This window comes from Poromitra crassiceps (assembly GCF_964638095.1).
Source record: "Poromitra crassiceps genome assembly, chromosome: 1".
Classification (NCBI taxonomy): Eukaryota; Metazoa; Chordata; class Actinopteri; order Beryciformes; family Melamphaidae; genus Poromitra; species Poromitra crassiceps.
The window spans coordinates 111,144,092-111,170,026 of record NC_139623.1 but is presented as its reverse complement, the minus strand read 5'-3'; the positions used below and the strand labels follow the sequence as shown (position 1 = coordinate 111,170,026).

The 25,935-nt window shown below is 44.9% G+C and overlaps 1 protein-coding gene across 1 annotated transcript in view; it reads right to left on the bottom strand.

The window, feature by feature from the left end:
- Positions 1-25,935, bottom strand: part of dpy19l1l (dpy-19-like 1, like (H. sapiens)) — a gene marked incomplete at both ends in the record, with an annotated part of 93,504 nt that overhangs the window by 21,865 nt on the left and 45,704 nt on the right. Inside the window, 6 exons of the mRNA XM_083649427.1 lie at positions 1,246-1,301; positions 17,333-17,404; positions 17,952-18,053; positions 19,456-19,536; positions 21,667-21,726; positions 21,927-22,013. Coding sequence (XP_083505553.1) covers positions 1,246-1,301; positions 17,333-17,404; positions 17,952-18,053; positions 19,456-19,536; positions 21,667-21,726; positions 21,927-22,013 — 458 coding nt within the window. The remainder of the gene's footprint in view (positions 1-1,245; positions 1,302-17,332; positions 17,405-17,951; positions 18,054-19,455; positions 19,537-21,666; positions 21,727-21,926; positions 22,014-25,935) is intronic.

The window sequence follows — 25,935 nt, the reverse complement described above, 5'->3', positions numbered from 1 at the left end:
TTACTCGAAATGGTTAAAAGTTAAATCAATTTGGTCATTCAGTGCCGTTTTACTGCAATGTAAAGTAAGTAGCGTTCGCCGCTACATTAGCCAAAGTAGCTGACTATCCATAATGCATTACGGCGATAAGGTAGACAGGGCAAATTCGGAAACTCCCCCGGCAGCCGCTAGGGGCAGCCGCCCCCCTCTCCTCGTACTTCTGTGTAGCATAATTCATTCAACCAATTAAACGAAATCAAACAATATCCGGAAGTGAGCTTCATTTTGCTGTGTCAAAGTCAATGAGCTATGTTGGTCCATTATATATAGGTCAATGCTTGCAACGCAAAAAGTGCGGGCACCCCTGATCTAGTGTCTGTTGTACACCTTGCAGTGTTAGATTGCATTATATGCTCTGTAGGTTAAGTCATGTCTCCATTTCGTTGCTGGTGTGTATTGTGCTCTATGTAGCCAAGCTATTGTAGTTTGACTGTACTTTGTGAATCACGTGTTTCCTCTGAGGAAAGGGGTACTGTCTTGGATTCACAGCTTGTGGCATGGTTCCTGAACATTTTCAATTTCTAAAATTCCAGATGTTTTCAGGCAAACTTCTTGACTGCATTTGAAGATTTTCAAAATAATGTACATTACAGGGCTGTAGTGCTATTGTTTTGCTAGCATATGTATTAAAATGTATTGTGCTAAGAGAAATGTCTCCAGTTGCACGGGTGCTACTAATAGATTTCCTATTTATTATTGCTACATAAAGATTAATGCTGGATAGTTTAATGAATAATAATGGACCATATTTTATTTGTTATATTTTGTGAGTAAAATCTGTTGACTGTACTGATCTGTACTCTGATCTGAGATCAAATGGTCAGATTGAATTTATGAACACACCCATTTAAAGATTTTGCAACGGTTTCTATTCTTAATTTAACAAAAAGAACTGATAAGAATACCCTTAAAGTACCAGATCCATCAGCAGTATCAGTAACTAACTAGTAGTAGGCTACTGTTGAAATCTTAGCAATACCCATCCCTATTATATGACCAAATGAATTTGGACCAATAAAGCATGTTTAACTGCCCATAAAGTACGTGTAGGGTGACAGGGACACAGTCTCGAATGTACTCTAATCAGAATACGGTAATCAAATTCAAAACCGCAGGTGAGGAAATATGAATAAAACAAATGAATGAAACCAAAATGAGTGATGAGATAAGCGAGGCCCGGCAGCCAGAAGGCCCTGGGTCACTCACCCTTCATCCTCGGTCTTCTCTCCTCCCCTCAGGAAGTGGACTATATCCTGGACAGTCTGGACAAGAACAAACAGATAACGATGAAATGCAAATGAATATTCCTTTGGGTATGCATATTGTGTTTCCAACAGATGGCACACAGTGTACAACGACTTTTTGAATGTGATTATTTTACACCGTCCCACACATAGAGCAAGCCATGCTTTTTCAAGATGACTCGTGTCTTCTTAGCTCAGCATGGGGCTGAGCATAATGAGAATGTTTTCACATTAAATCTTTGGAACATTTCTCTCCAGTCACTTGTGAACAATCTGAACCTGAAGTGTGTGCCTCATGCTGAGCGACAGACTCTTCCCACACTTACAAAAGCCTCTTTATACATATATAACGTACCATATGTGCGGGGGGGTGTGTGAGACTGAGTGTGGAAATGTGTGTGTCCATAGCCACTTCTAAACATGAAGTCTGGACCATGTCCGGCTAGCCAGAGCAGGATATTTCCCGGTTTTACCTTTCTAGACACGAGGAGTATTTGTTTAGAAACAGCTGGAAATGGTCCGTAGTAGGCTATCATCTCCTTGTTGCATTTTTAAACTGGCAGATGGGGGAGAAAGAAACAATTCGCACTTTTACTTGTTTACTCACCTAATTTGGCTCTCTTCCAAATAATCCAGCCACGTAACTAACGCTACGTCCATTCATGAAATGATTAAATAGCACAGGGACATTAATGGTTTGTAAAGTGCCATTTAAACCACCCGCCCACTCAGACATACATGGTCCAGAACATGAGCTGCCAGTGTTAAACAACAGCCGTTTTGCCAACAATGCGGATCCTGTACTAGGGGCTCAGATGGTCATGATCCGCACTCGCGGGAGTGGGCATAAACCGGATAATTGTTTCTAAACATGCAGGCCGACCGGCTAGCAGCTGGTCATAATCTGGATCTCACTGCATGTTTAGAAGGGGCTCATGTTAGTATGTGTTCAAAAATGAACATTTGGTGCTTCCTCATTGTAGTTAAAACTGTCAGTTAGTAGGGCTGTCCTCGAATATTCGGATATAATATTCGTTCATAATGCTGACATTCATTCAAGTTAAAAATTAATATTTGATTATTAATGTTAATAAAAAAAAAAAAAATTGTTGGTAGAATTAACCTATCGCCAACTAATCATCACTCTGATATAAGGAATTAATCAATTGACTATAACCTAGTTCCTCGTTGCGCGGCTCACAAGAATTTTGCGGCTTTAGAAGCTTTAGTTGGCGGCTCGCAGCCGATATACATAATTCACTGTCAAAACCTGCTCAGACCGTCCCTCACTGCTGTGTAAAACTAGAACGACCGCAACGCAGACTTATGCCTCCGCCATTAGTTAATTCTTGAGTCCAAATCGCCATTTGAGGCAAATTGGAAGAAATTCCGTCAAGGCGCTCCTGAGATGTTGCGTTACAGAGCTTGGAAATTGGGTGTGTGTGAACTTTGACCACCAAAATGTAATCAGTTCATCCTTGAGTCAAAGTGGACGTTTGAGGCAAATTCGAAGAAATTCCATCAAGACATTCCTGAGATATCACGTTAACAAGCTTGAAAATGGCATTCGAGAGGTCACAGTGACCTTGACCTTTGATAACCAAAATGGAATCAGTTCATCTTTGCGTCCAAGTCGATGTTTGAGCCAAATCAGAAGAAATTCTATCAAGCCGTTCTTGAGATATCGCTTTAACGAACTTGGGAATGGCATTCGTGAGGTCACAGTGACCTTGACCTTTGACCACGAAAATCTAATCAGTTCATCCTTGAGTCCAAGTGATGTTTGAGGCAAATTTGATGAAACTCCGTCAAGGCATTCCTGAGATATCGCGTTAACAAGCTTGAAAATGGCGTTCCGAGTGGTCACAGTGACCTTGACCTTTGACCACCAAAATCGAATCAGTTCATCCTTGAGTCCAAGTCGATGTTTGAGGCAAGTTTGATGAAATTCCGTCAAGGCATTCCTGAGATATCGCGTTAACAAGCTTGAAAATGGCGTTCGAGAGGTCACAGTGACCTTAGCCTTTGACCTTTGACCACCAAAATCGAATCAGTTCATCCTTGAGTCCAAGTTGATGTTTGAGGCAAATTTTATGAAATTCCATCAAGGCATTCGTGAGATATCGCGTTAACAAGCTGGAAAATGGCGTTTGAGAGGTCACTGTGACCTTGACCTTTGACCACCAAAATCTAATCAGTTCATCCTTGAGTCCAAGTCGATGTTTGAGACAAATTTGATTAAATTCCGTCAAGGCATTCATGAGATATCGCGTTAAAAAGCTTGAAAATGGCGTTCAAGAGGTCACAGTGACCTTGACCTTTGACCACCAAAATCTAATCAGATCATCCTTGAGTCTAAGTCGATGTCTGAGGCAAATTTGATGAAATTCCGTCAAGGCGCCTGGCTATCGCCGGCGGAGGCATAAAAATTGTGGGGTTGCCAGGTTGCTGGCCCTCTGGAGCACCAAATGGGGGTGGAAACTCACCATATATCTGGCAACACTGCATCAACAAAGTGACTCATTTGAGCGTCCTTGTAAACAGGGAACACACCGGCCGCTCCACGCTTCCGTGAAGCGCTGCTTCTTAGATGCTTTTGGTGTGAACCAAGATCTAACACTTTTTAATCAGAAAACCAGACAAAACGCTATGGCTAATGTTTTCTCTCCTTAGCCTACTTTTCTAATCCAGAGAGGTCTGCTTCACACAGCGCAGCCTATACGAGCAGGGACTGACTGACTGTAGTGTTGTCTTTGCTAGCGCGTCCGCTAGCAGACTGACAGACCAGCTGCTGCTATGATCCGCCAGAGTGGGGGGTGACGTAGAACCCTTGCTATATATACTAGGGAGGACTGACGTCATGCCTGATGTCATGAACTGAGGACAACTGATGTCATGCCTGACGTCACGCTAGGGCTTGACTGACGTCACGGACTGATCAGGTAATACAGATATGACGACCTCTCTCTCAGCTTGAAATTTGGTATGGAAACCTCAATTCAATCATGAGAGACCGGTCAGTAAGGGTTTAACAAGGGACTTTATTTAGCAAGTGGCGTGCATGGCAAGTACTTTGGCGTATGACTCCATTGTAAGATGGCGCTCCTCTTTAGGCGAGAGGGCGGCATCTATTTGGGCTAGAGAGAATCCCCCAAAAGGAAGATCTAATTTCCAGAAGTTAATTGGCCCTTAACTTGGCGTCTTACAGTGACTCCGACAGCTTCCCAACTTGGCCTGGCCTTCAGCCTTGGTGACTAAAGGGCTCATTATACTCTAGCAAGCTCCGTGGGGTGGAGCTCCACGAGTCTCCGCGAGTCACCGTGCGGACCTCGCGCTGGGGCAGATGCTTTTATACTCAGAAGTGATCAGCCAAGTGATCAGCATGTATTGTACAATGGTAATAGTGAAAACAGACCGTGAAAAAGTCGCAATTAAACGCTATTATGTGCAGTACTGAGTGCGCTTTAACTCTCAAACGACCGCACATCAGCACATGAATTAATCATCAAACTTGTTTTTACTGAATAGCCGTTTCAGTTCTCAGCCCTGATAGCCTACTCTGTGCTGCTTTTAATCTCTCTCAATCATGCTCTCAACACAACACATTTACTTGGTGAAATGACTAAAAACGAACAGTTGCAAATCAAAGTTTAGCCTACCACATGGGTCAAGAAATGTGGTGAAAACACAGCCCAGTGTTCAGGGCTCAGTGGCTTGAAAGCGGCCATGTTTGGAGAGAAGCCGTGCGGAGGTCGCGCTGTGAGAAAAATCTTCAGGTACACGGTGGGCGCCCTACGGAGGTAGCGCCCAACCACGCCCAACAAATTTACGTCATTTGACGCGCCCGGCCCTCGCTCCACCCCCGCGCCCTTCACGGCATGGTGAGCATAAAGCAGCCTTAAGTGACTTATGGCGTCTTGCGGCGACTCACGCTTCCGGACTTGGGTGACTTAGGGGTTTATATGGTGACTTACGGCTAGCGCTTCCTGACTTGGCCTGGGTGACTTAGTGACTTAACTTGGCGCTGGACTTGGATGACTTAGGGGTTGGTGACTTAGTAGTCTCGGCTCCCAGACGTTTGGTGAGCTGCGCCACCAAACGTCTGGGAATTTCACTGTCAGAAACTGTGTCTCCGAGCCCGGCGAGAATCGCCGGCAGCAGACACGCCTACATATATTATTAGAATTTTATTTGGTAGCGGCAATGCCATTTATCATAGTCCTAACACAGAGCATGAAGCTGATATGCTCCAAACAAAATTTATAGCTGTGGTTTATTTTACAATAATTTTTCCTACCCGGAAGTGGTCCGCTTGCTACTGTGAAGTCATCAGCAGGCTCTGTAGCCTGGATTATGCTTGACGCTTTGGCCGGCCGCACGGAAATGAGAGACACGGAATCCGACGAGGAAACGTGTGGAGCTTGTATACTCTGTGTGGGTTTCTGCAGGCGGAATTGAGCGCGAGTCTTGAAAACTCCACTTTGTCCGCCCGTCCGCGTCCGCGTAGTTACAAAATTCGCCGTGCGCACGGCCGGTCGAAAACCGTCCGCACGGAGCCTTGCGGAGGGGCGTGTCTGCTGATTTGACGTCACTTTTCCGCGCGGACACTCGCGTTCCTCGCTGATGCGGAAAGCATAATGAGACCTTAACGTTAGCCTGGGAAGTCGGGCTTATCGCTGGGGAAAAGACCTCTAGCCGCCGTGGCCGGATGAAACACGTCCTATTAACAGGTTATGTTTGTTTCTAAGTGATTCATATGTTTCTCCGCAAATGCGACATGTTTTGCGAGACACCGGTTCTGCATGAGAACTGCCCCCAGAAAGCAGGCCCACAACACTCATGATTGGTTCTCCGATGCAAGGCTTCCAACAGCGCCACCTAACGTTATGCAAAGATTTAAATAGTAATATTCTCAGTCTTACAGGAGTGAAACGGATTAAGACTGAGGGCTGAGTCTAGTGACTTAGTGACTTAGGGGTTGGTGACTTAGTGACTTACGGCTGGCGCTTCCCAACTTGGCGCTGGACTTGGATGACTTAGGGGTTGGTGACTTAGTGACTTAGGGGTTGGTGACTTAGTGACTTAGGGGTTGGTGACTTAGTGACTTACGGCTGGCGCTTCCCAACTTGGCGCTGGACTTGGATGACTTAGGGGTTGGTGACTTAGTGACTTAGGGGTTGGTGACTTAGTGACTTACGGCTGGCGCTTCCCAACTTGGCCTGGGTGACTTAACTTGGATGGGTGACTTGGATGACTTAGGGGTTTGTACGGTGAACCGAATTGTACGATGAGGAGTCCGGGTTTATACAGTGGAGATGACTTAGAGGCTTATACGATGGAGATGACTTAGGGTTTACACAGTGGAGATGACTTAAGGGTTTTAGATGGCGCCTTACCGGGCGCTATACTTTACTATGACATTGAGGTATCGGGACACTACCTGTTGCCATGCTCGCCAATTGTGTAGGTGTCGGCTTTTTTTTTTTTTTATTATCATCAATTTACTTTTTTTTTTTTTACTTTTTTTACTTCTTCTTATTCTTCCTCTTCGTCTTCTTTTTTTTTTTACTTTTTTTACTTCTTCTTATTCTTCCTCTTCGTCTTCTTAATTATATTATTACTATTGTTATTAGTGGGCGTTTAATGATAGGATGATCAGATCACACGACCAAATAAATTGTCAATCAGCTTAGTTTTATTTAATCAAAACACGAGGGACACCTACAGTACATGTGGTGTTTTCAAAGCAATGTAAAATCAATATTTCTTGTTTGGAGGGGGGCGGGTCCTTTGCGGGCAGACGGAGCGGGGGTGGGCATCCCCGCAGGTGCTACATGCGTGCAGGAAAATACATTTGGGATATGTGCACACGTTTTCATTGAAATATCTGCAAAGCGAGTTGGGGTTATGGGTAGATAGATAGATAAATACTTTATTAATCCCGAGGGAAATTCTGTTGTACAGCAGCTTCCAGTTGCACATACAAATAACAAAGTACAGATGAAGGATAAAAAGCATGTTAAAATACTAAAAAAGAAGAGGCAATAAAAAGATAAACAAAATAAAAAAGATAGGAGAGCCAGTCCTGGCAGGGACATGGAAATAAGAGAGGTAAACAAGTGCCTGTGCCTGTGCAGTGTGCAAACATATGCATAGAGAAAGTGCCTGCAGTACATACACAAACAAATACTAAAGTCTCAAGTCTAAAGTCTCAAGTCTCAGTGGCGGCCCAGGTTGCTGGGGCCACGCCCCCTGCAGGTTGCTGGGGCCACGCCTCCACGCCCCCTGCACAATGGGGAGGCACTGTACAGCCTGATGGCCCGTGGAACAAAAGTGTTCTTGGTGCGATCTTTCTTGCAGCCAAGAGAGATCAGCCTGCGACTAAAGGTACTTCTCTGGCTGACCAGAGTGCTGTAGAGAGGGTGAGAAGGGTTGTCCATAATGGCGAGCAGCTTGGCCAAAGACCTTCTCTCCACTAGAGCTGTGAGGGAGTCCAGCTCCATACCGACCACGGAGCCAGCCTTCTTAACCAGCTTGTCCAGCCGCCTTGCATCCCTCTGTTTAATGCTGCCTCCCCAGCACACCACAGCATAGAAGAAGACGCTGGCCACCACGGACTGGTAGAACATCTGCAGCATTTTACTGCAGACATTGAAGGACCTCAGCCTCCGTAAGAAGTAGAGCCGGCTCTGGCCATCTTATAGAGTGCGTCAGTGTTCAGTGACCAGTCCAGTTTGTCATCCAGGTGTACTCCGAGGTACTTGTAAGAGTGAACCACCTCCACATCCACCCCCTCAATGGAGACCGGCCACACCGGAGTCCCGTGCTTCCCAAAATCCACCACCATCTCCTTGGTCTTGGAGGTGTTCAGTTGGAGGTGGTTCCTCTTACACCAACCGACAAAGTCCTCGACCAGGCCCCTGTACTCCTCCTCCTGCCCCCCCCCCCCCCCCCCCCCCCCCCCCGATACACCCCACAACGGCGGTGTCATCCGAGTATTTCTGTATGTGGCATGACTCGGAGTTGTGCTGAAAGTCTGCAGTGTAAATTGGGAACAGGACAGGAGCAAGAACGGTCCCCTGTGGGGCCCCCGTACTACTCACCACCGTCTCGGAGACACAGTCCCGCAGTCTTACGTACTGTGGTCTTCCGGTTAGGTAGTCAGTAATCCAGGTTACCAGGGGGGCGTCGACCTGCAGCTCTTCCAGCTTGTCTCTCAGCAGGCGGGGCTGGATGGTGTTAATCCTCACAGCATTGCCCGTGGTGTCAAGGTGGGTGGCCACCCGGTGCAGCAAGTAGGTGACAGCGTCATCCACTCCTAGCTGCTCCTGGTAGCCAAACTGAAGAGGGTCCTGAGCGTGACTGACCTGTGGTTTGAGAAGACGAATGACTAGCCGCTCCATGGTCTTCATCACATGTGATGTTAGGGCCACAGGTCTGAAGTCATTCAGCTCACTGGGGAACCTCTTCTTGGGCACCGGGACGATGCATGATGTCTTCCAGAGATCTGGGACCCTCCCTAGACTCAGGCTCAGGTTAAAGATGTGCTGGAGGGGTTCACCCAATTGGGCAGCACAGGCTTTGAGCAGTCTCGGACACACCCTGTCCGGGCCTGCTGCCTTACCTGGATGGAGCCTCCCAAGCTCCCTCCTAACCTGGTCTGTAGTGATGGTGGGGGGAGGGGAAGGGGTTGCTATTGCTGTGGGAGTGGGGGCAGTACAGTATGAGGGGTGCAATGGCAGCCATGAACTGTGGTGCAGAGTTGGGGGCGGGGGGCAATGGGAGATGCCCGCATCTCCCATTGCACTGCTGTTCTTCTGCCCACAGCCTGTGATAGTCCTCATTCCACTCCAGACCTCCTTTGCATTGTTCTGCTTCAGCTTCAGCTCAACCTTCCTCCTGTAGCCCTCATTTGCCTCTCTCAGCTGATGCTTGAGCTGACCTTGGATACGCCTCTGCTCCTCCCTGTCTCCGTCTCTGAAGGCTCTTTTCTTCTGGTTGAGAAGGGCCTTGACGTCACTGGTAATCCAGGGTTTATTATTAGGGTAACAGCGTACAGTGGTAATGGGAATGACATTATCCATACAAAAGTGAATATAGTCAGTGATGCAGTGTGTCATGCCATTGATGTCATCTCCATATGGCTCCTGCAGCACGCTCCAGTCTGTACACTCCTAACAGTCCCTGAGAGCATCAACAGCATCAGGTGTCCATTTCCTGAATGAGTGGGTGGTAGTGGGCTGTCAGCACCCAGGGTGTGTACTGAGGGACCAGGCAGACCAGATTATGATCAGATCTGCCCAGTGGTGGGAGGGCTGCAGCACTGTAGGCATTCTTCACATGAACATATAGGAGGTCAATTGTCCTGTTTTTCCTAGTGCAGCAGTCCACATGCTGAAAACCAGTGAGTGTAGAGGCAAGGGTGACGTGGTTGAAATCTCCAGATATCGCGATAAATGCATCTGGATGTTGAGTCTGGAGCCTCACGATAGTTGTGTATATGACGTCACATGCCGACGTAGCATCTCCCCGTGGTGGGATGTAAACAACAACAGCGATGGCATGAGAGAATTCTCTCGGTAGATAGTAAGGTCTGAGACTTACTGCCAGCAGATCTTCTCTTTAACAGTCACATGACCCGGATTACACCATCTACTGTTAACGAACAGAGCGAGCCCTCCGCCTTTGCTCTTCCCACTCGTATGTTTGTCTCTGTCCGCGTTTTGTTGACAAAGGCTTGAAGCCGAAACGTCCAATTTTTTCACTGCCCAATAAAAGGCTGTTTTTCAATTAGCCTACCGTGAGTGCCGGCTCTCCTTTTTCATTGTCTCTGTCCGCTCTCACGCTTGTGAAGCCAGCTACATCCACACATGACAAATTGTCGTTAAACGAAGGTAAAGGTAAATTGTCGTTCAACCAGGTCTCCGTAAAACACATTCAACTGCACTCACGGTAAGCCTTCTGACTCCTCACAAGTGCCGCCAGCTCATCCGCCTTGTTAACCAGGGAATTCACGTTCCCCATCACGATCGACGGGAGGAAAGGCTTGAACCTCCACTTTTTAGCCTTTAGCTTAGCTTTTAGCTTCATGCCGGCCCTGCACCCCCGGTACGGTCGTTTCAGTTCATCCGGGATTAGGTGTTTAACCGCGGTCTGTCTTGTGCGTCGTAGGGACAGCATCTCCTCCCTCGTATAAACAAAGGATCCAGCTCTATTAAGCTTCTTAACAATCATAGCCACAATGTATGTGAAAAGGTAGGCAGATCAGAGGAAAGTAGAAGGGAAAAACCTTACAAAGGTAACTTAACAAGACAAAAAAGAGACAAAGTACAGAAGCTACTGACGTGATGCCACTCGTGCGGCGCACACACACCATTGTGCCCATATATGCGCTAGGTCCTCCAGTACGCACCTCGTGACCCTGGTTGCCCGCCTGGGGGAACTCACTGGGGTTAGGCGCCTGGTGGGAGGCCTGGGGAGGAGTGGGGGCGGCGCTGGGCGGCTGGAAGGCCTCCTTTGGGCAGAAAGGTGCCGAGTGCCCCGGTTCGCCGCACGAGTCGCAGGCGTTCGCCGGCTGCCCGCTTACTAGCGACGTGTAAATTTGGATGCCCAGGATGGACCAGTCTAGCCGCGAATTAGCCTGGGTGATCATTAGGGCAGCTTTGGCGGAGAATGCTTTATGGTACAGATAAAACATTTTGCCATGTCTGGTGTGGAGGTCCCCTATTAGCGCCAGGTACTTGTCTAGCTCGGCGTAGCGCTCTGGATACACGGAGCATATCACGGCGCGATAAACGCTGAACGTGTTCAGGAAGTTGCCTATAGAAAGGTCTTTGGGCAGGCGGGGGTCGGATGATTTTAAGTAGATGGGGGCGTCTGGGTCACCCGTAACTTTTCTTTTGCACGCAGGGGATGGCAGGAGGATGCTAACAAAATGAATGTCTTTCCCCTGCAAAATTTGGGACCTCAGCCTTGGGGACACGTTGGCACATGGGGAAACGAACGGCATACCGAATGGGACTGCGGGCGTGGCAGACGCCAGGGAATTCATCTGGGGGGGTTGGGTGGTTTGGAACACGTCCGCCTGTTGCATAGGGGGGACCGGGTGGGGGTCTGCTGAGCCGGCCGGGCTGAGGCGAAGGCGGGGGGATGGGGAGGGGGGGTTTCCAGAGCTCTCAGACGGACCTCCACGGATCTGCTAGCATCTAGCAGGGACAGCAGAATAGCTCTTGACGACCCCTGTCGGCTCGGCGGTGCAGTGCCCGCGGCGAAGGGGGCCGTTTCCGCTTCCGGGGCGGTGGCCTGGAGGTCACCAGGGAGATCGTGGCGTCTCGCAGCGCCCGCCGTACTTCCTCGTCGCCTGCCGATTCTGGGGGGGGGGGCTTCCTCTTCAGGTCTCCGTCCACTGCCTCTCGCGCCGAGCAGCCTCTCGCGCCGAGCAGCCTCTCCCTCCGGCTCGCTCGCACGCGTCCTTGGGCGTCCACGAGTGCGCGGCCCCTCCTCTTCTGTTCAGAACAGCCGCGATCCCGGCTGCTGCTATGATCCGCCAGAGTGGGGGGTGATGTAGAACCCTTGCTATATATACTAGGGAGGACTGACGTCATGAACTGAGGACAACTGATGTCATGCCTGACGTCACGCTAGGGCTTGACTGACGTCACGGGCTGATCAGGTAATACAGATATGACGACCTCTCTCTCAGCTTGAAATTTGGTATGGAAACCTCACATATACTGTATATATATATATATATATATATATATATATATATATATATATATATATATTCTGACAACTTTTTACTTTTACTCTGTATCTGTACTTTCTAATCCTTACATTTTCAAAACAGGCTAGTTACTTTAGTAACACGACAAACAAAAACGATGTAACGTTGTTTGTCTCGCTCCCCTCACCCTCTCCTAGCTTTCACCCATCATGTTTAGTTTAATAGTCTTCGAATTATATTAATATGGCATGAGTTTCAGTTAGCTTTGCACAGAAACAGCCAGTAAAAATACTTTTATACATTACATTTCAGAGCCTGTACTCTTTTTTACTTTTACTTTTAGCATTCTTTTTCTTTTTACCAAAGTAAAGGTCCTTACACATCAAGAGCGATGCGAATATACGGGACGAAATTGCGATGCGAGTTTTGACCCACCTGTCAATCACAGCCACACAGATGTGTAACACGTTGGAAGCGAATTTCTGAAAAATCGGCCGCGGTTCGAAAAAATAAACACCACAATAACGCTCAGTGAAACTTCGCCGTTGGTATGCACGGTTGCATTGACTGATATAGGTTCGGAAAATATTATTGACGTGCGAATTAGTCGCACGGTAAAAACGCTCCCGATGTGTAAGGACTAGTGATGCGCGGGCCGCAGTTATAACCGCGCTGACCGCGGATATCCCGCCCCGCGGGCGGGCCAGATCATAAAAATAAACATTCTGATTAATAGCGGATGGGTTACGGGCGGTTGAAACGATGTATCATTAATGAGGAAAAATAATATTAATTACGTTCTCTAGTCTATGAACGTATTTTAAGCTACATTTTTCGTCAGGCACATTCTTAGTCGCCTATTGTAGATCCCCCAAAGGACCCACGGCCGTAAACACAACAACAGCCATGTGCTAGGTCGCAAGGCTACACTTTTCGTCCATATATGGTCAATGATGTCAGCCACAAAAAGGAATCTCCGCTGAAGACGTGTTTGAAGAGAAGACGCGTTCGTATTTTCCCATACAATGAGGCAATCAAGTAAACTAAACTTAAAGCTATAGCATTAGCCGAGTAAGCTACATGAGGGCAAGTGGTGGACTGGATATAATACAGCATGGAAGTTTATTTGGAGTCTTGGACTGCAGCGATCGCACCAACGGCAGCAGAAACCGTAAGTTTGCTCCATTTCTACCGTTTTATAGCGTTTATAGTGTCGGGTGGATGGCGGGCGCGGATCTATAAATAGTATGAAATAATTTGCGCAGATTTATGGCAGGCGGACGGTTCATGCATACACGCGGATTAGGATGACATAAAAGCTCATCCGCGCATCTCTAGTAAGGACCTTAACTGTACTTCTACTTTTGTAAAGAATGTGTGAACTTTTCCTATCTCTGGTAGCCATCCATCTCATGTTTGTGCCAGCAATCAGAGCAGACAGCCTGCCCGCTCTGTCCAGTCTTCCTGCTGCACTGAAGCAGCCTGCCACAAGACTACCAAGTGATTTGGACCTCATGTTTGACTGGCCGCTACATTATTCTGAAGGCTGAAGGCTGAGAAGAAAAGCTTCGTGCTGCAGGACAACAACAACCAACCACTCAATCACACATACGGCCAACTGGTGAGGTCCAAAACCACAACTACAGACTGGGCCAAAACTTTTGAGTTTCCTATTCAAGTAAAGCATGCAGATTTTGAGTAAACCAATACCAATGTTGTACTGATGGAGATTTAAGCAGACAGGTTGACTCCTTTTATTGCCCTCCGCAGGCTTCACAGCCAGGACATTTTGTGCATTCGTGTGCTATACGATATATTGGTCAAATACATTTTCGACAAGTTTCAAAATGAGTTGTGTTAAAAGTTACAAGTACAGATCATGTACAGGATCACGGCGCTTACAAAGCGATATCTCACTTTCCTTTCATTTCCTGACTGACACGAAAATGCCTCCTTATGACCATTAGCGGGCACTGTGCTAATAATTAAGTTCTGTGTGAGTCAACAGTAAGAAAACATACACATGCACCTTCTTGTCAGTCAGCCTAAGCTAACATTTGTTTGAATTAATTTCAACAAATTAGCTTCTTAACACGTTCACTGCCAATGACGAGTTGACTCGTCAAAAAAAATCCAACGGTTGACTGCCAATGACGAGTCAACTCGTCAAAAAAAAAAAAAAAAAAAATTTGACGGTGGGACGTTGATCTAACCCTTTTACATCTCCTATGAAAATATTGGAGCCACCAAACGTGTACAACCCATTCCACCGACCCACTAAGTGGCGACAGTGCTCTCCAGACTAGAAAAAGCCGAGCCAAAACTGCAGGGGAACGCGCGATGAAACCATTCTCATACTGTAAAATGGATTGGCGAAAATGCTTTCGTTTTCGCGCTGGTTGCTGGCGGTGGGGGATTGCAAATTTGCATAATAGATTATGGGTGCAACACACTTTGAAACACGCAGCATAAATAAGACCAGAATCGCAAAAGCTTCATCAAAGCTCTCAACCGAAACCCCAAGAAACGAGCGAGCCCATCCAGACTTGCCCAGCGGCCGCCAGCAGACAGGAGCAGCAGCAGCAGCAGCAGAAACTCGCTTGTGACAGCCAAGAAGAACACACACGGAGGAGTTTGAAGGAGAGGGGGGTTTCCTGCTGTTATGGAGGAAATTACTGTTCAAAACTATTGTTTAGATGTCTGACGTCTTACTGATGCCAAAAATGAATGGTTAAAGTGACTGTTCTATCGAATTTCACAAAAAGCTATTTATCTCAGCTTAAATTTTCAGACGCTGAAACCATGCTGTATTCAAGTGCTAATGCCTACATAACTACTAACTCTACAAACTAACTCTTTTAGACAGAGAAAGCACACATTCTATTAGTTCTTTTGAGATATTTTGTGTTCACAAAATCTTAGCAGAAAAGAATCCTCGGGTCTTGAAAGATGAGCCAGAATCCTCAAAAAAACCCTTTGGCAGAAGCTACCTACAGTAAAAAAAAAATGGCTGGCAGTGAATGTGTTAAGCTGCAGGGGCCGGTTGCACCAACTGGTCTTAACTATGCCTGGTCGTAACTCCTACGTCGGCCTTAGTTAAGACCAGTCTTTAGAGTGGATTTACGCCTGTTGCACCAACACGGCTTACGTCTGGTCTTAACTACGCGGGTCGTAGCAATGCGCGTCCATGTGAATTGCCAGGGAATGCACCCTGATTGGATGATGTTGCAAAAATGTGCCTCGCGACCTGCTTGGAGCGTCACTGTGCCACTACGCTCTATCAGCCACTACTGTATGTGCATCACTACACCCTCCCTCATCCCACCCTCCCTCGCTCCGGGGGAAAAATGGCGGTGATTGAGCCAGACAGACAGTCTGAATGAAATTTAATGTAACGTTCCCAATTCTATGTATTAAATTCTAAAAAATGAACGGCAACATTTGGGAAGGCTAAGCCACACAACTAGTTCGTTATAATCTAACATCATGCTTCGATGGCTGTGTTACGACTGTGACGGTGACGATGACGGTAAGGACTCAAAAAGGTCTCCGCTGATAAGACACGGAGATCTCTGTTACAGGCAGGCTCTACGCCTCCTCCTGACCAGGCGTAAGAGTTACGCCTGGTCGTAGTGAAAAGAAGGCTTAAGCCGTCTTGGTGCAACTGGCGTAGCTGTTAGGTCATAAAGTTACGACCAACTTAGCTTAAGACCAGTGTAAGACCAGTTGGTGCAACTAGCCCCAGGAGTCCATTTTTATTTATCATTTGTCTTTGATTTGATAGAAAAGCATATTAATTAGGGGTGTCAAAATTAATCGTATAATCGATACATCGCAATGCGGACGTGTGAATCGAATTTAATCGAATCGTTGACAGATGAATCGTTGAATCGTTTATGTTTACATTTCTGTTGACATTCAGATTTTAAAGCACTTTCTAAGTAAAACTAGAACGACCGCAACGCGGACTTATGCCTCCGCCATTAGTTCATTCTGGAGTCCAAATCGCCATTTGAGGCAAATTGGAAGAGATTCCGTCAAGGCGCTCCTGTGATGTTGCGTTACAGAGCTTGGAAATTGGGTGTGTGAGAGGTCACAGTGACCTTGAACTTTGACCACCAAAATGTAATCAGTTCATCCTTGAGTCCAAGTCGATGTTTGAGACAAGTTTGATTAAATTCTGTCAAGGCATTCCTGAGATATCGTGTTAACAAGCTTGAAAATGGCGTTCGAGAGGTCACAGTGACCTTGACCTTTGACCACCAAAATCTAATCAGATCATCCTTGAGTCTAAGGCGATGTTTGAGGCAAATTTGTTGAAATTCCGTCAAGGCATTCGTGAGATATCGCGTTAACAAGCTGGAAAATGGCATTTGAGAGGTCACAGTGACCTTGACCTTTGACCACCAAAATCTAATCAGTTCATCCTTGAGTCCAAGTCGATGTTTGAGACAAGTTTGATTAGATTCCGTCAAGGCATTCCTGAGATATCGCGTTAACAAGCTTGAAAATGGCGTTTGAGAGGTCACAGTGACCTTGACCTTTGACCACCAAAATCTAATCAGATCATCCTTGAGTCTAAGTCTATGTTTGAGGCAAATTTGATGAAATTCCGTCCAGGCGTTCCTCAGATATCGCGTTAACAAGCTTGAAAATGGCGTTCGAGAGGTCACAGTGACCTTGACCTTTGACCTTTGACCACCAAAATCTAATCAGATCATCCTTGAGTCTAAGCGATGTTTGAGGCAAATTTGATGAAATTCCGTCCAGGCGTTCCTCAGATATCGCGTTAACAAACATCGTACGGATGGACGGACGGACGGACGTCCTGGCTATCGCCGGCGGAGGCATAAAAAGGGCCTTGATATTTATCTGACTGCTTGTGTTAATTGATGAAAAAGTAGCCATGTGCAGTAATAATACAGAAAATGGAGGATTTGACACTTGGAGCTGCAATACTTTGAGCTGTATCGAGATGCATCGTGATGCATCGTGGAATCGAATCGAATCGTTGACAGATGAATCGTAATCGAATCGAATCGTGAGGCCAGTGAAGATTCACAGCCCTAATATTAATGCATGCTGTTTTAGCAGCCGACTTGAAACCCTGGCTATCAGACTGATGTACCATCAGTACATGAATGCACAAATACACCTTGGTTAGCTGACATGCTTCTTTTGTTGAATAAATTAAAGAGCGTTTTCCCTCTCACAGTTGTTCTCTGTGTGTGTGTGTGTGTGTGTGTGTGTGTGTGTGTGTGTGTGTGTGTGTGTGTGTGTGTGTGTGTGTGTGTGTGTGTGTGTGATTGTGTGCAAGAGTTACCCGTCCAGCGATCAGAGCAACCAGCAGCACGTTAATGGGGAGCAGCAACGTTTTGAGGTAACGTACTGGGGTCTGAGAGAGAGACAGAGCAGTCAGCTAATGCTGTGTAATACACGCGCGCACGCACACACACACACACACACACACACACACAGCTGTCTGCACCATAACCTGTCCAAAATGACCTGCCTATGTGCTCATGAGGCCTCTGACCATTTCCCCTCAAACACAGAGCTCTGTCCTGCTGTGCGCTGATAATAACCACTTTGATACAAAACAGCAGCCATTTTGTTTGGAAATTCCTGACATCTTCACAGGAACCGGGTGACATTTTGAAAACGAAGGTTTGGTGAGATTTTCGCACCATTCCTCACCACCTTTTATTAGCCTGGGTAAACCCAGCCCCCAGTGACCTGCTCTCAGGCTTACCCTGCTTACGGTGACTGAGAGCAGGTCTGAGAGCAGGTCACGTGGCGGCTGGGTTTACCCAGGCTAACCTTTTATCACTAAACGAGCTTGCAGCACACAGGTTCACACTCTTCAATAATAATCAATCAATAATAATAACTCTTCAATGAATTTGTTAAAATGGAAGCCAAAGCGTTCGACTGAGCCATACCTCGATCTCCATGAAGTCGAATTCAGCAGCACATGTGTACATCAGGGTGTGGAAGTCCTTGTAGTTGGTGAACTTCGACTTGATCAGACCACTGATGTGAGCCTGGAAAAGAAAAAAATGCAGAGTAGACAATTCTGTATTTCAATATTCCATCCTTATTCTTCATTCTGGGGACTGAACAACAATATTTTTACAGACTTTTCAAGACTGTAGATCACACATGGGCAAAATACGGCCCGCGGGCCACACAGGCGCCTGTTTGATTTTTTTTTTTTTTTTTTTTTTTTTACAATGCATCTGAAGGCAACATGCAAGATACCCGCTGAATAAGTTTCCAAATGTTCATGTCATTCTGGCCAATACTCCACTTCTGTTATAGCATTTCAATCTGGAATATGGACTATCTTTCAATAATCTGTATGACTAAAAGGCTAAGAGTAATCTCATGTGTAAGAAATGACTGTTCTACATTGAAGTAAACATTTAAATAATTAACTCGTTGGTTTTGGATTTATTTAGCTTCAAGAGTGCATTTTTGTTCTTGTGTGACCCTCAACACAGGCTTTGAGAATCCCGGGCCACTTACTGATACTTATGCTTAAATTAACCCACTCATATTCTGGTTTATTTCAAGAAAAACATTTCGGCTAGTGGAAATTCTAATTGGCTGGTAACTTTAAAATCTAGCAGCCATATTGGCAGGTGGTCAAAAAAGTTAATTTCAAGCCCTGCAGAGAGAGCAGGTGGTGACATAGGAGTGAGTGAGAAAATGATCAATATTGGTGGTTGAAGGTCCTTACACATCAAGAGCGATGCGAATATACGGCACGAAATTGCGATGCGAGTTTTGACCCACCTGTCAATCACAGCCACAGATGTGTACACGTCGGAAGCGAATTTCTGAAAAATCGACCGTGGTTCGAAAAAATAAACGCCGCAAAAACGCTCAGCGAAACTTTGCCGTTGTTATGCACGGTTGCATTGACTGATATAGGTTCGGAAAATATTATTGACTTGCGAATTAATCGCACGAAAAAAACGCTCCCGATGTGTAAGGACCTTAAGACTGAATAATGACATCACAACTGTTAATTTAAAATGAGTTATTCCTCTAAACCTGGCTTCAAATGCCCCAAATCTTTCGCGCTGGCGCCGTTCGGCCCTCAGCAAAATCTGGTAACGAGGATTTTTTTTTGTGGCCCTCGCTATCATCAAAGTTGCCCATCCATGGGTTACGGCATGACAATATTTGTTCGGCCCCCGGCAACAATCTGGGTTTCTCATGTGGCCCCCCATGAAAAATAGTTGCCCACCCCTGCTGTAGATGATCAAATCCCTTTTCTATTTGCGTATAGACTTTTCAGAATGGAGCCCTGTGTAGTCATGTACTTTGATTGATGCCTTGGGCTATTTTACATTCATATAATGTAAACAGATTTCAAACAGAATATTTCCAGTTTTCCCAGATATGAAATTCTCAGAAAGGTGACTTAAAGTAGCTTACGTCATCAGAGGCACCGAGGATGGTGGACAACATGAATTTGAGGAGAATTGTGGAGGCGACCCAAGCCAGAGCCTGCATGGCCTGAGAGGGGAGAGGGAGGTCAGATCAACAGGAAGCCGCAGTCAAAGCCCTCAGGTGCTGTGGGGCTGGGGGCAAGGCAGATAACTATTCTGTTGACTGGCACAATCGTTGATTAATCCCAAAATTCATTAGCCACTTTCACTATTTTATCTCTTTTAGCTCACTAGATTTTTAAATATAATAGTACATCTAAATAATGGTTATTTGTTTATTTAAAAGGATCCCCATTAGCTGATGCCAAGGTGACCGCTAGTCTTCCTGGGGTCCAAGACAACAATACACATTACATAACAGACAATTAATAAAACAAAATAAAAAAAACAGAACACACACAAAATAAAACATCAAATAAAAAGCAAATAAGAATAAGACTAAAAGAAAAAGAAAGAAAAGAAAAGAAAAGAAAGAAAAAGAAACACGTATAAAAAGCAAAATCTAAAAACTAAGACAAAACAATATTGTAATCATAATAAACTGACTAAAAGAGATATGATAAGTATCAGAATAGTATATCTGCATGTAGGTAGAATCTGAGTTTCCTTTTAAAGCAAGCCTTTCCATTGATAGAACGAATAACACCTGGAAGACAGTTCCATGATGCGATTGCCCTGTATATGACAGCTTTTTTCATATAGTTGGTTCTAGGTCGGGGTAAATTCATCTGACCGTGTGTATGAATATTTGAACTGTAAATTATTTAATTGAAAAGAAACTTAGGAGTCTGCGTTTGAATCACACTGTGAAAATATATAAGTAAGTTAGCCGATAGTCTATCCTCAACACTAAGCCATGTGAGACGTGCATGCATGTCAGCTACGCTAGACCTAGGTGAGCATCCCAGGACCAGCCTAGCTGCCTTGTTTTGTGCTACTTGTAACTTTCTGAGTAGACATTTAGGCCCCGTTCAGACTGGCAAGCCAAATCTGATTTGTGAACTTTAAATGACCTATAACGATTCTATCCAGATTGGTTTTATGAGTCTGAACAGCACCAAATCTGATTTGTGTCACTTGTCCCAAACCACATATGGAGGTAGTTTCCAATCTGCTTTCGACTGATGTGTCTTCAGTGTGGACGCGCTGATCACCAAAATCAGATTTGAGTGTCTTTTGCAGGGGGCGGGGAATTGAAGAGCAGAGAGCAGACACTCAGCAGTACTTTCTTTTTTACTGACATTTATTTTTCACAACTACCTCTCAGCGGCAGCGCAGCTCCTCGAGTGAGCGGACAGGCAGCAGTGTCAAGCCAGCCGGAGTTAAATACACCACTTCTGGTCATAACTTTCACAATAAAATCCCTGTCTCTCGCAGGCTGCAGCCGCTGCACTGCCAGAGGTTGAGGAGTTCAGTACTGTGATTTTTTTTACATTCATGTACCGGTAAGCATTTTATGGAATTTATTTAGTTGCCTCGTGTCTGGAGGCTCTGCACGTTCAGTGTTACACAGTACAAGACAGGGTATTCTTTTATTTTGAAGACTATAAACAGAAGTAGTTGTGTTCAGTGCGTATACATGACGCTATGTGTCCCTCGGAGCGGAAAACAAACCTGGCGCCTGCCTCGCTCGGTTACATTATACAGGGGAAGTCTCGCTGAGAGCAATTCTGTCTTTTTCAGGAGTGCGAGTGTTTGGATGGCGAGAGTTGATGGTCATTTCTCATGCTTCTGCGTTGGAAAGCACCTTCAGAGCTAGTTGTTTACTGACGCCTATGTCGTTACCAGAGCAACCCATGCAGGTAGGCTCGTTGTGCCTGGACACACAGATCCGACCTGAACACTTGCCCAAATCAGATTTGTGGCAGTGCGGACACTCTCCCAAATCAGATTTGGGAAACCAATCAAGATAATGACCTGCAGTCTGAACATGGCCTTAGAAGCAGATGACCACACAACTGAGCAATAATAGTTGTTGGGTTACCTGCAAAAGTAGCTGAAGCCAAACTTACAACCTGATGCATAATCAAGCCTGCATAATTAATCATGTATGATCATATTTATCATTTTTTGATTTACGTTTCCACAAATAATTGGATACTATTGACATACAGACAATATAACATTGGATTTAACATAGAATGGCTGCATTTTAGCCATAATCACAAAGTCTTACACAAAAGCAATTTCGTCATACCCATGTTACGATGCCAGGCTTGAAAGCTTCAGTAAATCGATCCCTCAGCGCGATGATTGCCTGAGAAATGACCAAGCCAGAATTTACAAGCCCAAAAAGACAAGATAATCCATAGCTACCGTACAGTAAACAGCCCTCAGCTTTTCTGGACTGGCAGTCACATTGATTGATTACATTGAGCAATTTCTATTGTTCAACCCCAGAACATTCAATGAATTCATATCAGATGCTAAGTCATCTAAGCCTCAGGGACAACTCACCCAGATGGAGACGAGGGAGGAGGCGTAGAAGGAAGTGAGCAGCATGGAGTTGCCGAACATCAGGATGAAGCAGACGCAGAGTGTGATCTGCAGGAGGTGGACAGCAAGAGAGAAGGCATCATTCATCACAATCCCATTCTCACATACCAGACAATTGGAGATATCCCCGCCTACCAATCGTCGGGATTTCTAATGTAAGATAGTTGCTTGAATGGCGGCCGGCGAGTACAGCGGCTAACAAACTAGACTCAGTTCTCAGTCTCTATCCGTATCGCTCAAGCATAAATTTTTTTTTACAGAAAAACAACAAAAACAAACTGCATCGCAGAACCAATCCAGCAACTTTAGGGTGGCATCGAGAGCATCATTTCCGGTAAGGAAATTACTAGTGACAAGAGCTTAAAATGAGCAATAGCTATAAACTCTCTTTTTGAGCACATCAGTTTCATGCTCTTAAATTGCATTGTTGCTTCACACAAAAAAACAAAGAGTGTCCTTGACAAAGCGGCGTAGGTTTGCTAGCCGCCGCACTGAAGAAACTCATTTTGAGATTATTGGTGGGCGGAGCTATCCAATTGATTGTGGGCCGAGGCTACTAACAAACCTAGCCCCTTACATTTAGTCAAGGGCACGTCTTGCTCGCAGCCCCACTTCTTGCCGCACCTGGTTACAGTAGGAGTGGGACAAAATATCGATACTCACGGTATCGCGATATTTCCACTTGCGATACGTTATCGATACACTGGCACCAAGTATCGATATGTTTATTTAAAAAAAAAATATATATATATATATATATATATATTTTTTTAATAAACAGGCTAAAATATTATGCTGTGTGTGGTAGTTGAAACATAGTTTCAAGTTGACGTTTATTTATGTTTGTAGTTGAAACAAAACCATAAATACTGTAGGCTACATGAATGGAAATGTTTGATCATTATTAATATCTACTTTTAGAAATTATATAGGTAGGTAGGTTATATAGGTTTTCTTGTTTTAATAATAATAATAAAAAGACTTAATGAGTAACTTTTCCTCCGTGGTATCGAAAATGGTATGAGTGAGTGAGTGAACTCTGAGAGAGTTCATGTCAATTCTGCTAATAAATACATAATACCTGCTTCTTGCCTTTTAGGGGTATTTTTTTCTCTTCAGTTACACAGATATCGTGATGTATCGTAGGTTAAATTTCTTCCAATATATCGATTATCGCAGAATCGCTGTATCGTGATAATATCGTTATCGAGGGCCAAGTATCGTGACCATATCGTATCGTGAGTTACTCCACGATTCCCACCCCTAGGTTACAGTGAAGATTTCAGCTAAAAAACAGGGTGTAAATGACATCTTTTCAAGTCAACTTGGCATCTCAGGGCTTGTGGAGACTTGGATTACGCCAGGTGAGCAGTATGGAAGCATTTTATGTATTCTTTCTGTGTTTTTTTTTTTTACATTTTTGCTCATGGGCCCCTTCACACTCAGCAGACAGCTCTACTTGCCTGATGCGGCCGGTCTCCATTCCTCCAAAATGGGACCGCGCCGGCTGCATTTTACTGCATGTAGTACACTGTTGTACTAGTATACTACACTGACTATGTTTACATGCACACAATATTCCGCTTTTTGCCAATATTCGGAAAATGACAATATTCCGACTAAATGAATAATCCACTAATATTCCCGTTTACATGCAGCCATAGCTCGCCCTCCCCGACACGTGAGGGAGGGGGGGAGAGAGAGAGATGCAGGTAGGCGGAGCCACAGAGTTTTTCTGTTGAGAATAAACAGAGCAGCACTATTCTCTTACGAGCATCACTTGGTCCATTTCAGGAGCTTGCTGCTGAAAAGTTTGGTGTTGCGCATCCAAGTCTTTCATAAAAAGTAGGATAGTAGCCTATGTTATTACCTCGCAGGCTCGCAAGTATTGTGGACTTCCGTGGGCACTGGGCACTATAGGCTACTCTCTCTCTCTCTTTATATCGATGTTTCTCATCTCCTCCCGATCAGAAATGTCGGCTTTTCTTTTTGCATGCCAGAGATGATGGATTATAAAATGATATCGCCTGTTCTAGAGCTTTCTAGCACACATCAGTTGACCACAAACAGGCAACATGCGTCGCAAACTGCGGTAAAAACCCTGATTGAGACCCATATTCCGAACACGCTACATGATCAAAGAATCCTCCAAAAACCCGAATAATACTGGAATAACCCAGATGTCTTAATCGGAAAATGCTAAATTCGGAAAAAGGGCAAATTCGGAAAATGTAACTGGAATATGCCGTTTAATTCAGAATATTGTAATTTTCCGAATAATAGTGTAATATTCTGTGCATGTAAACGTAGTCACTGTAGCATGTAGTATATATGTATATGTATGTATACATGTAGTGTATATATGTATTGGTATGTATACATGTAGTGTATATATATATATATATATATATATATATATATTAGAGATGCGCGGATGAGCTTTTATGCCATCCTAATCCACGTGTATGCATGAACCGTCCGCCCGCCATAAATCCACGCAAATTATTTCATACTATTTATAGATCCGCGCCCGCCATGCACCCGATGCTATAAAACGAGCGAACTTACGGTTTCTGCTGCCGTTGGTGCGATCGCTGCAGTCCAAGACTCCAAATAAACTTCCAGGCTTATTATGTCCAGTCCACCACTTGCCCTCATGTAGTTTACTCGGCTAACGCTATAGCTTTAAGTTTAGTTTACTTGATTGCCTCATTGTATGGGAAAATACGAACGCGTCTTCTCTTCAAACACGTCTTCAGCGGAGACTCCTTTTTGAGGGTGACATCATTGACCATATATGGACGAAAAGTGGACCCTAGCGACCTAGCACATGGCTATTGTTTGGTTTACGGCCGTGGGTCCTTTGGGGGATCTACAATAGGCGACTAAGAATGTGCCTGACGAAAAATGTAGCTTAAAATACGTTCATAGACTAGAGAACGTAATTAATATTATTTTTCCTCATTAATGATACATCGTTTCAACCGCCCGCAACCTATCCGCTATTAATCAGAATGTTTATTTTTATGATCCAGCCCGCCCGCGGGGCGGGATATCCGCGGTCAGTGCGGTTATAACTGCGACCCGCGCATCATTATATATACACTACATGTATCAGAATCAGAATCAGAAAGACTTTAATATACATACATACATACGGTACATATCTATATATATCTATATATATATCAGTGGAGGTTTTTCCAGTGAGGCATAGGAGGATGGTCCTCCTCTATTTCCTAGAAGAGATTGGGGATTTTATATATTTTTTTATAATTTTTTATACATTTTTTTTATATTTTTCATTTTCCATATTTTTTATAATAAAATATCAATCAAATTGTTTTTTCTGATGTGCAGACGCTCATTTTTTCATTCATTATATTCTTAAAATGCTTCAACAACAGTGACCTGTAGGGCACTGATGGAAAGGAGAGCTCCATGCAGACAGGAGTCTGGCCCGGCCTGCAGGGGGTAGGTACAAAAACCTTACCCCTGTGGGCATTAATTTATTTGGTAATTTATCTAATGCAAAAATAAGATTGGTTGAAAAACACTTGCAATTCACAGAGAACAGTGAAATTATGTGTTTTTCAACCAATCAGATTGAGCTGGAGCATAACCCGCCCTTACCAATCAATACCAATCAATTAATTTATTCAACCAAATTGGTTGTTGATTGGATAGATTGCTAAGATTGACATTGTATTGTCCAATGCTGAATACGTCTGAAAATCTTGTGGAATCCAGCTCCATTGTCAGTAGGAAATGATGACCTCCACTTTGCTGTGACCACCTGACAGGCTAATAGATAGATTTACAGACAGTAGCACCTATACTTTCCCCTTTCTCTTTTCCTATGTTTTTTTATTATCAAGCAGTAAGTTAGCTCACAAGCCAGACAGTCGTTGCATCGTATTGCGCGAGCGCCCCAACACGACTTTCTGCAACGAGTTTAGAGAGGGCAGTG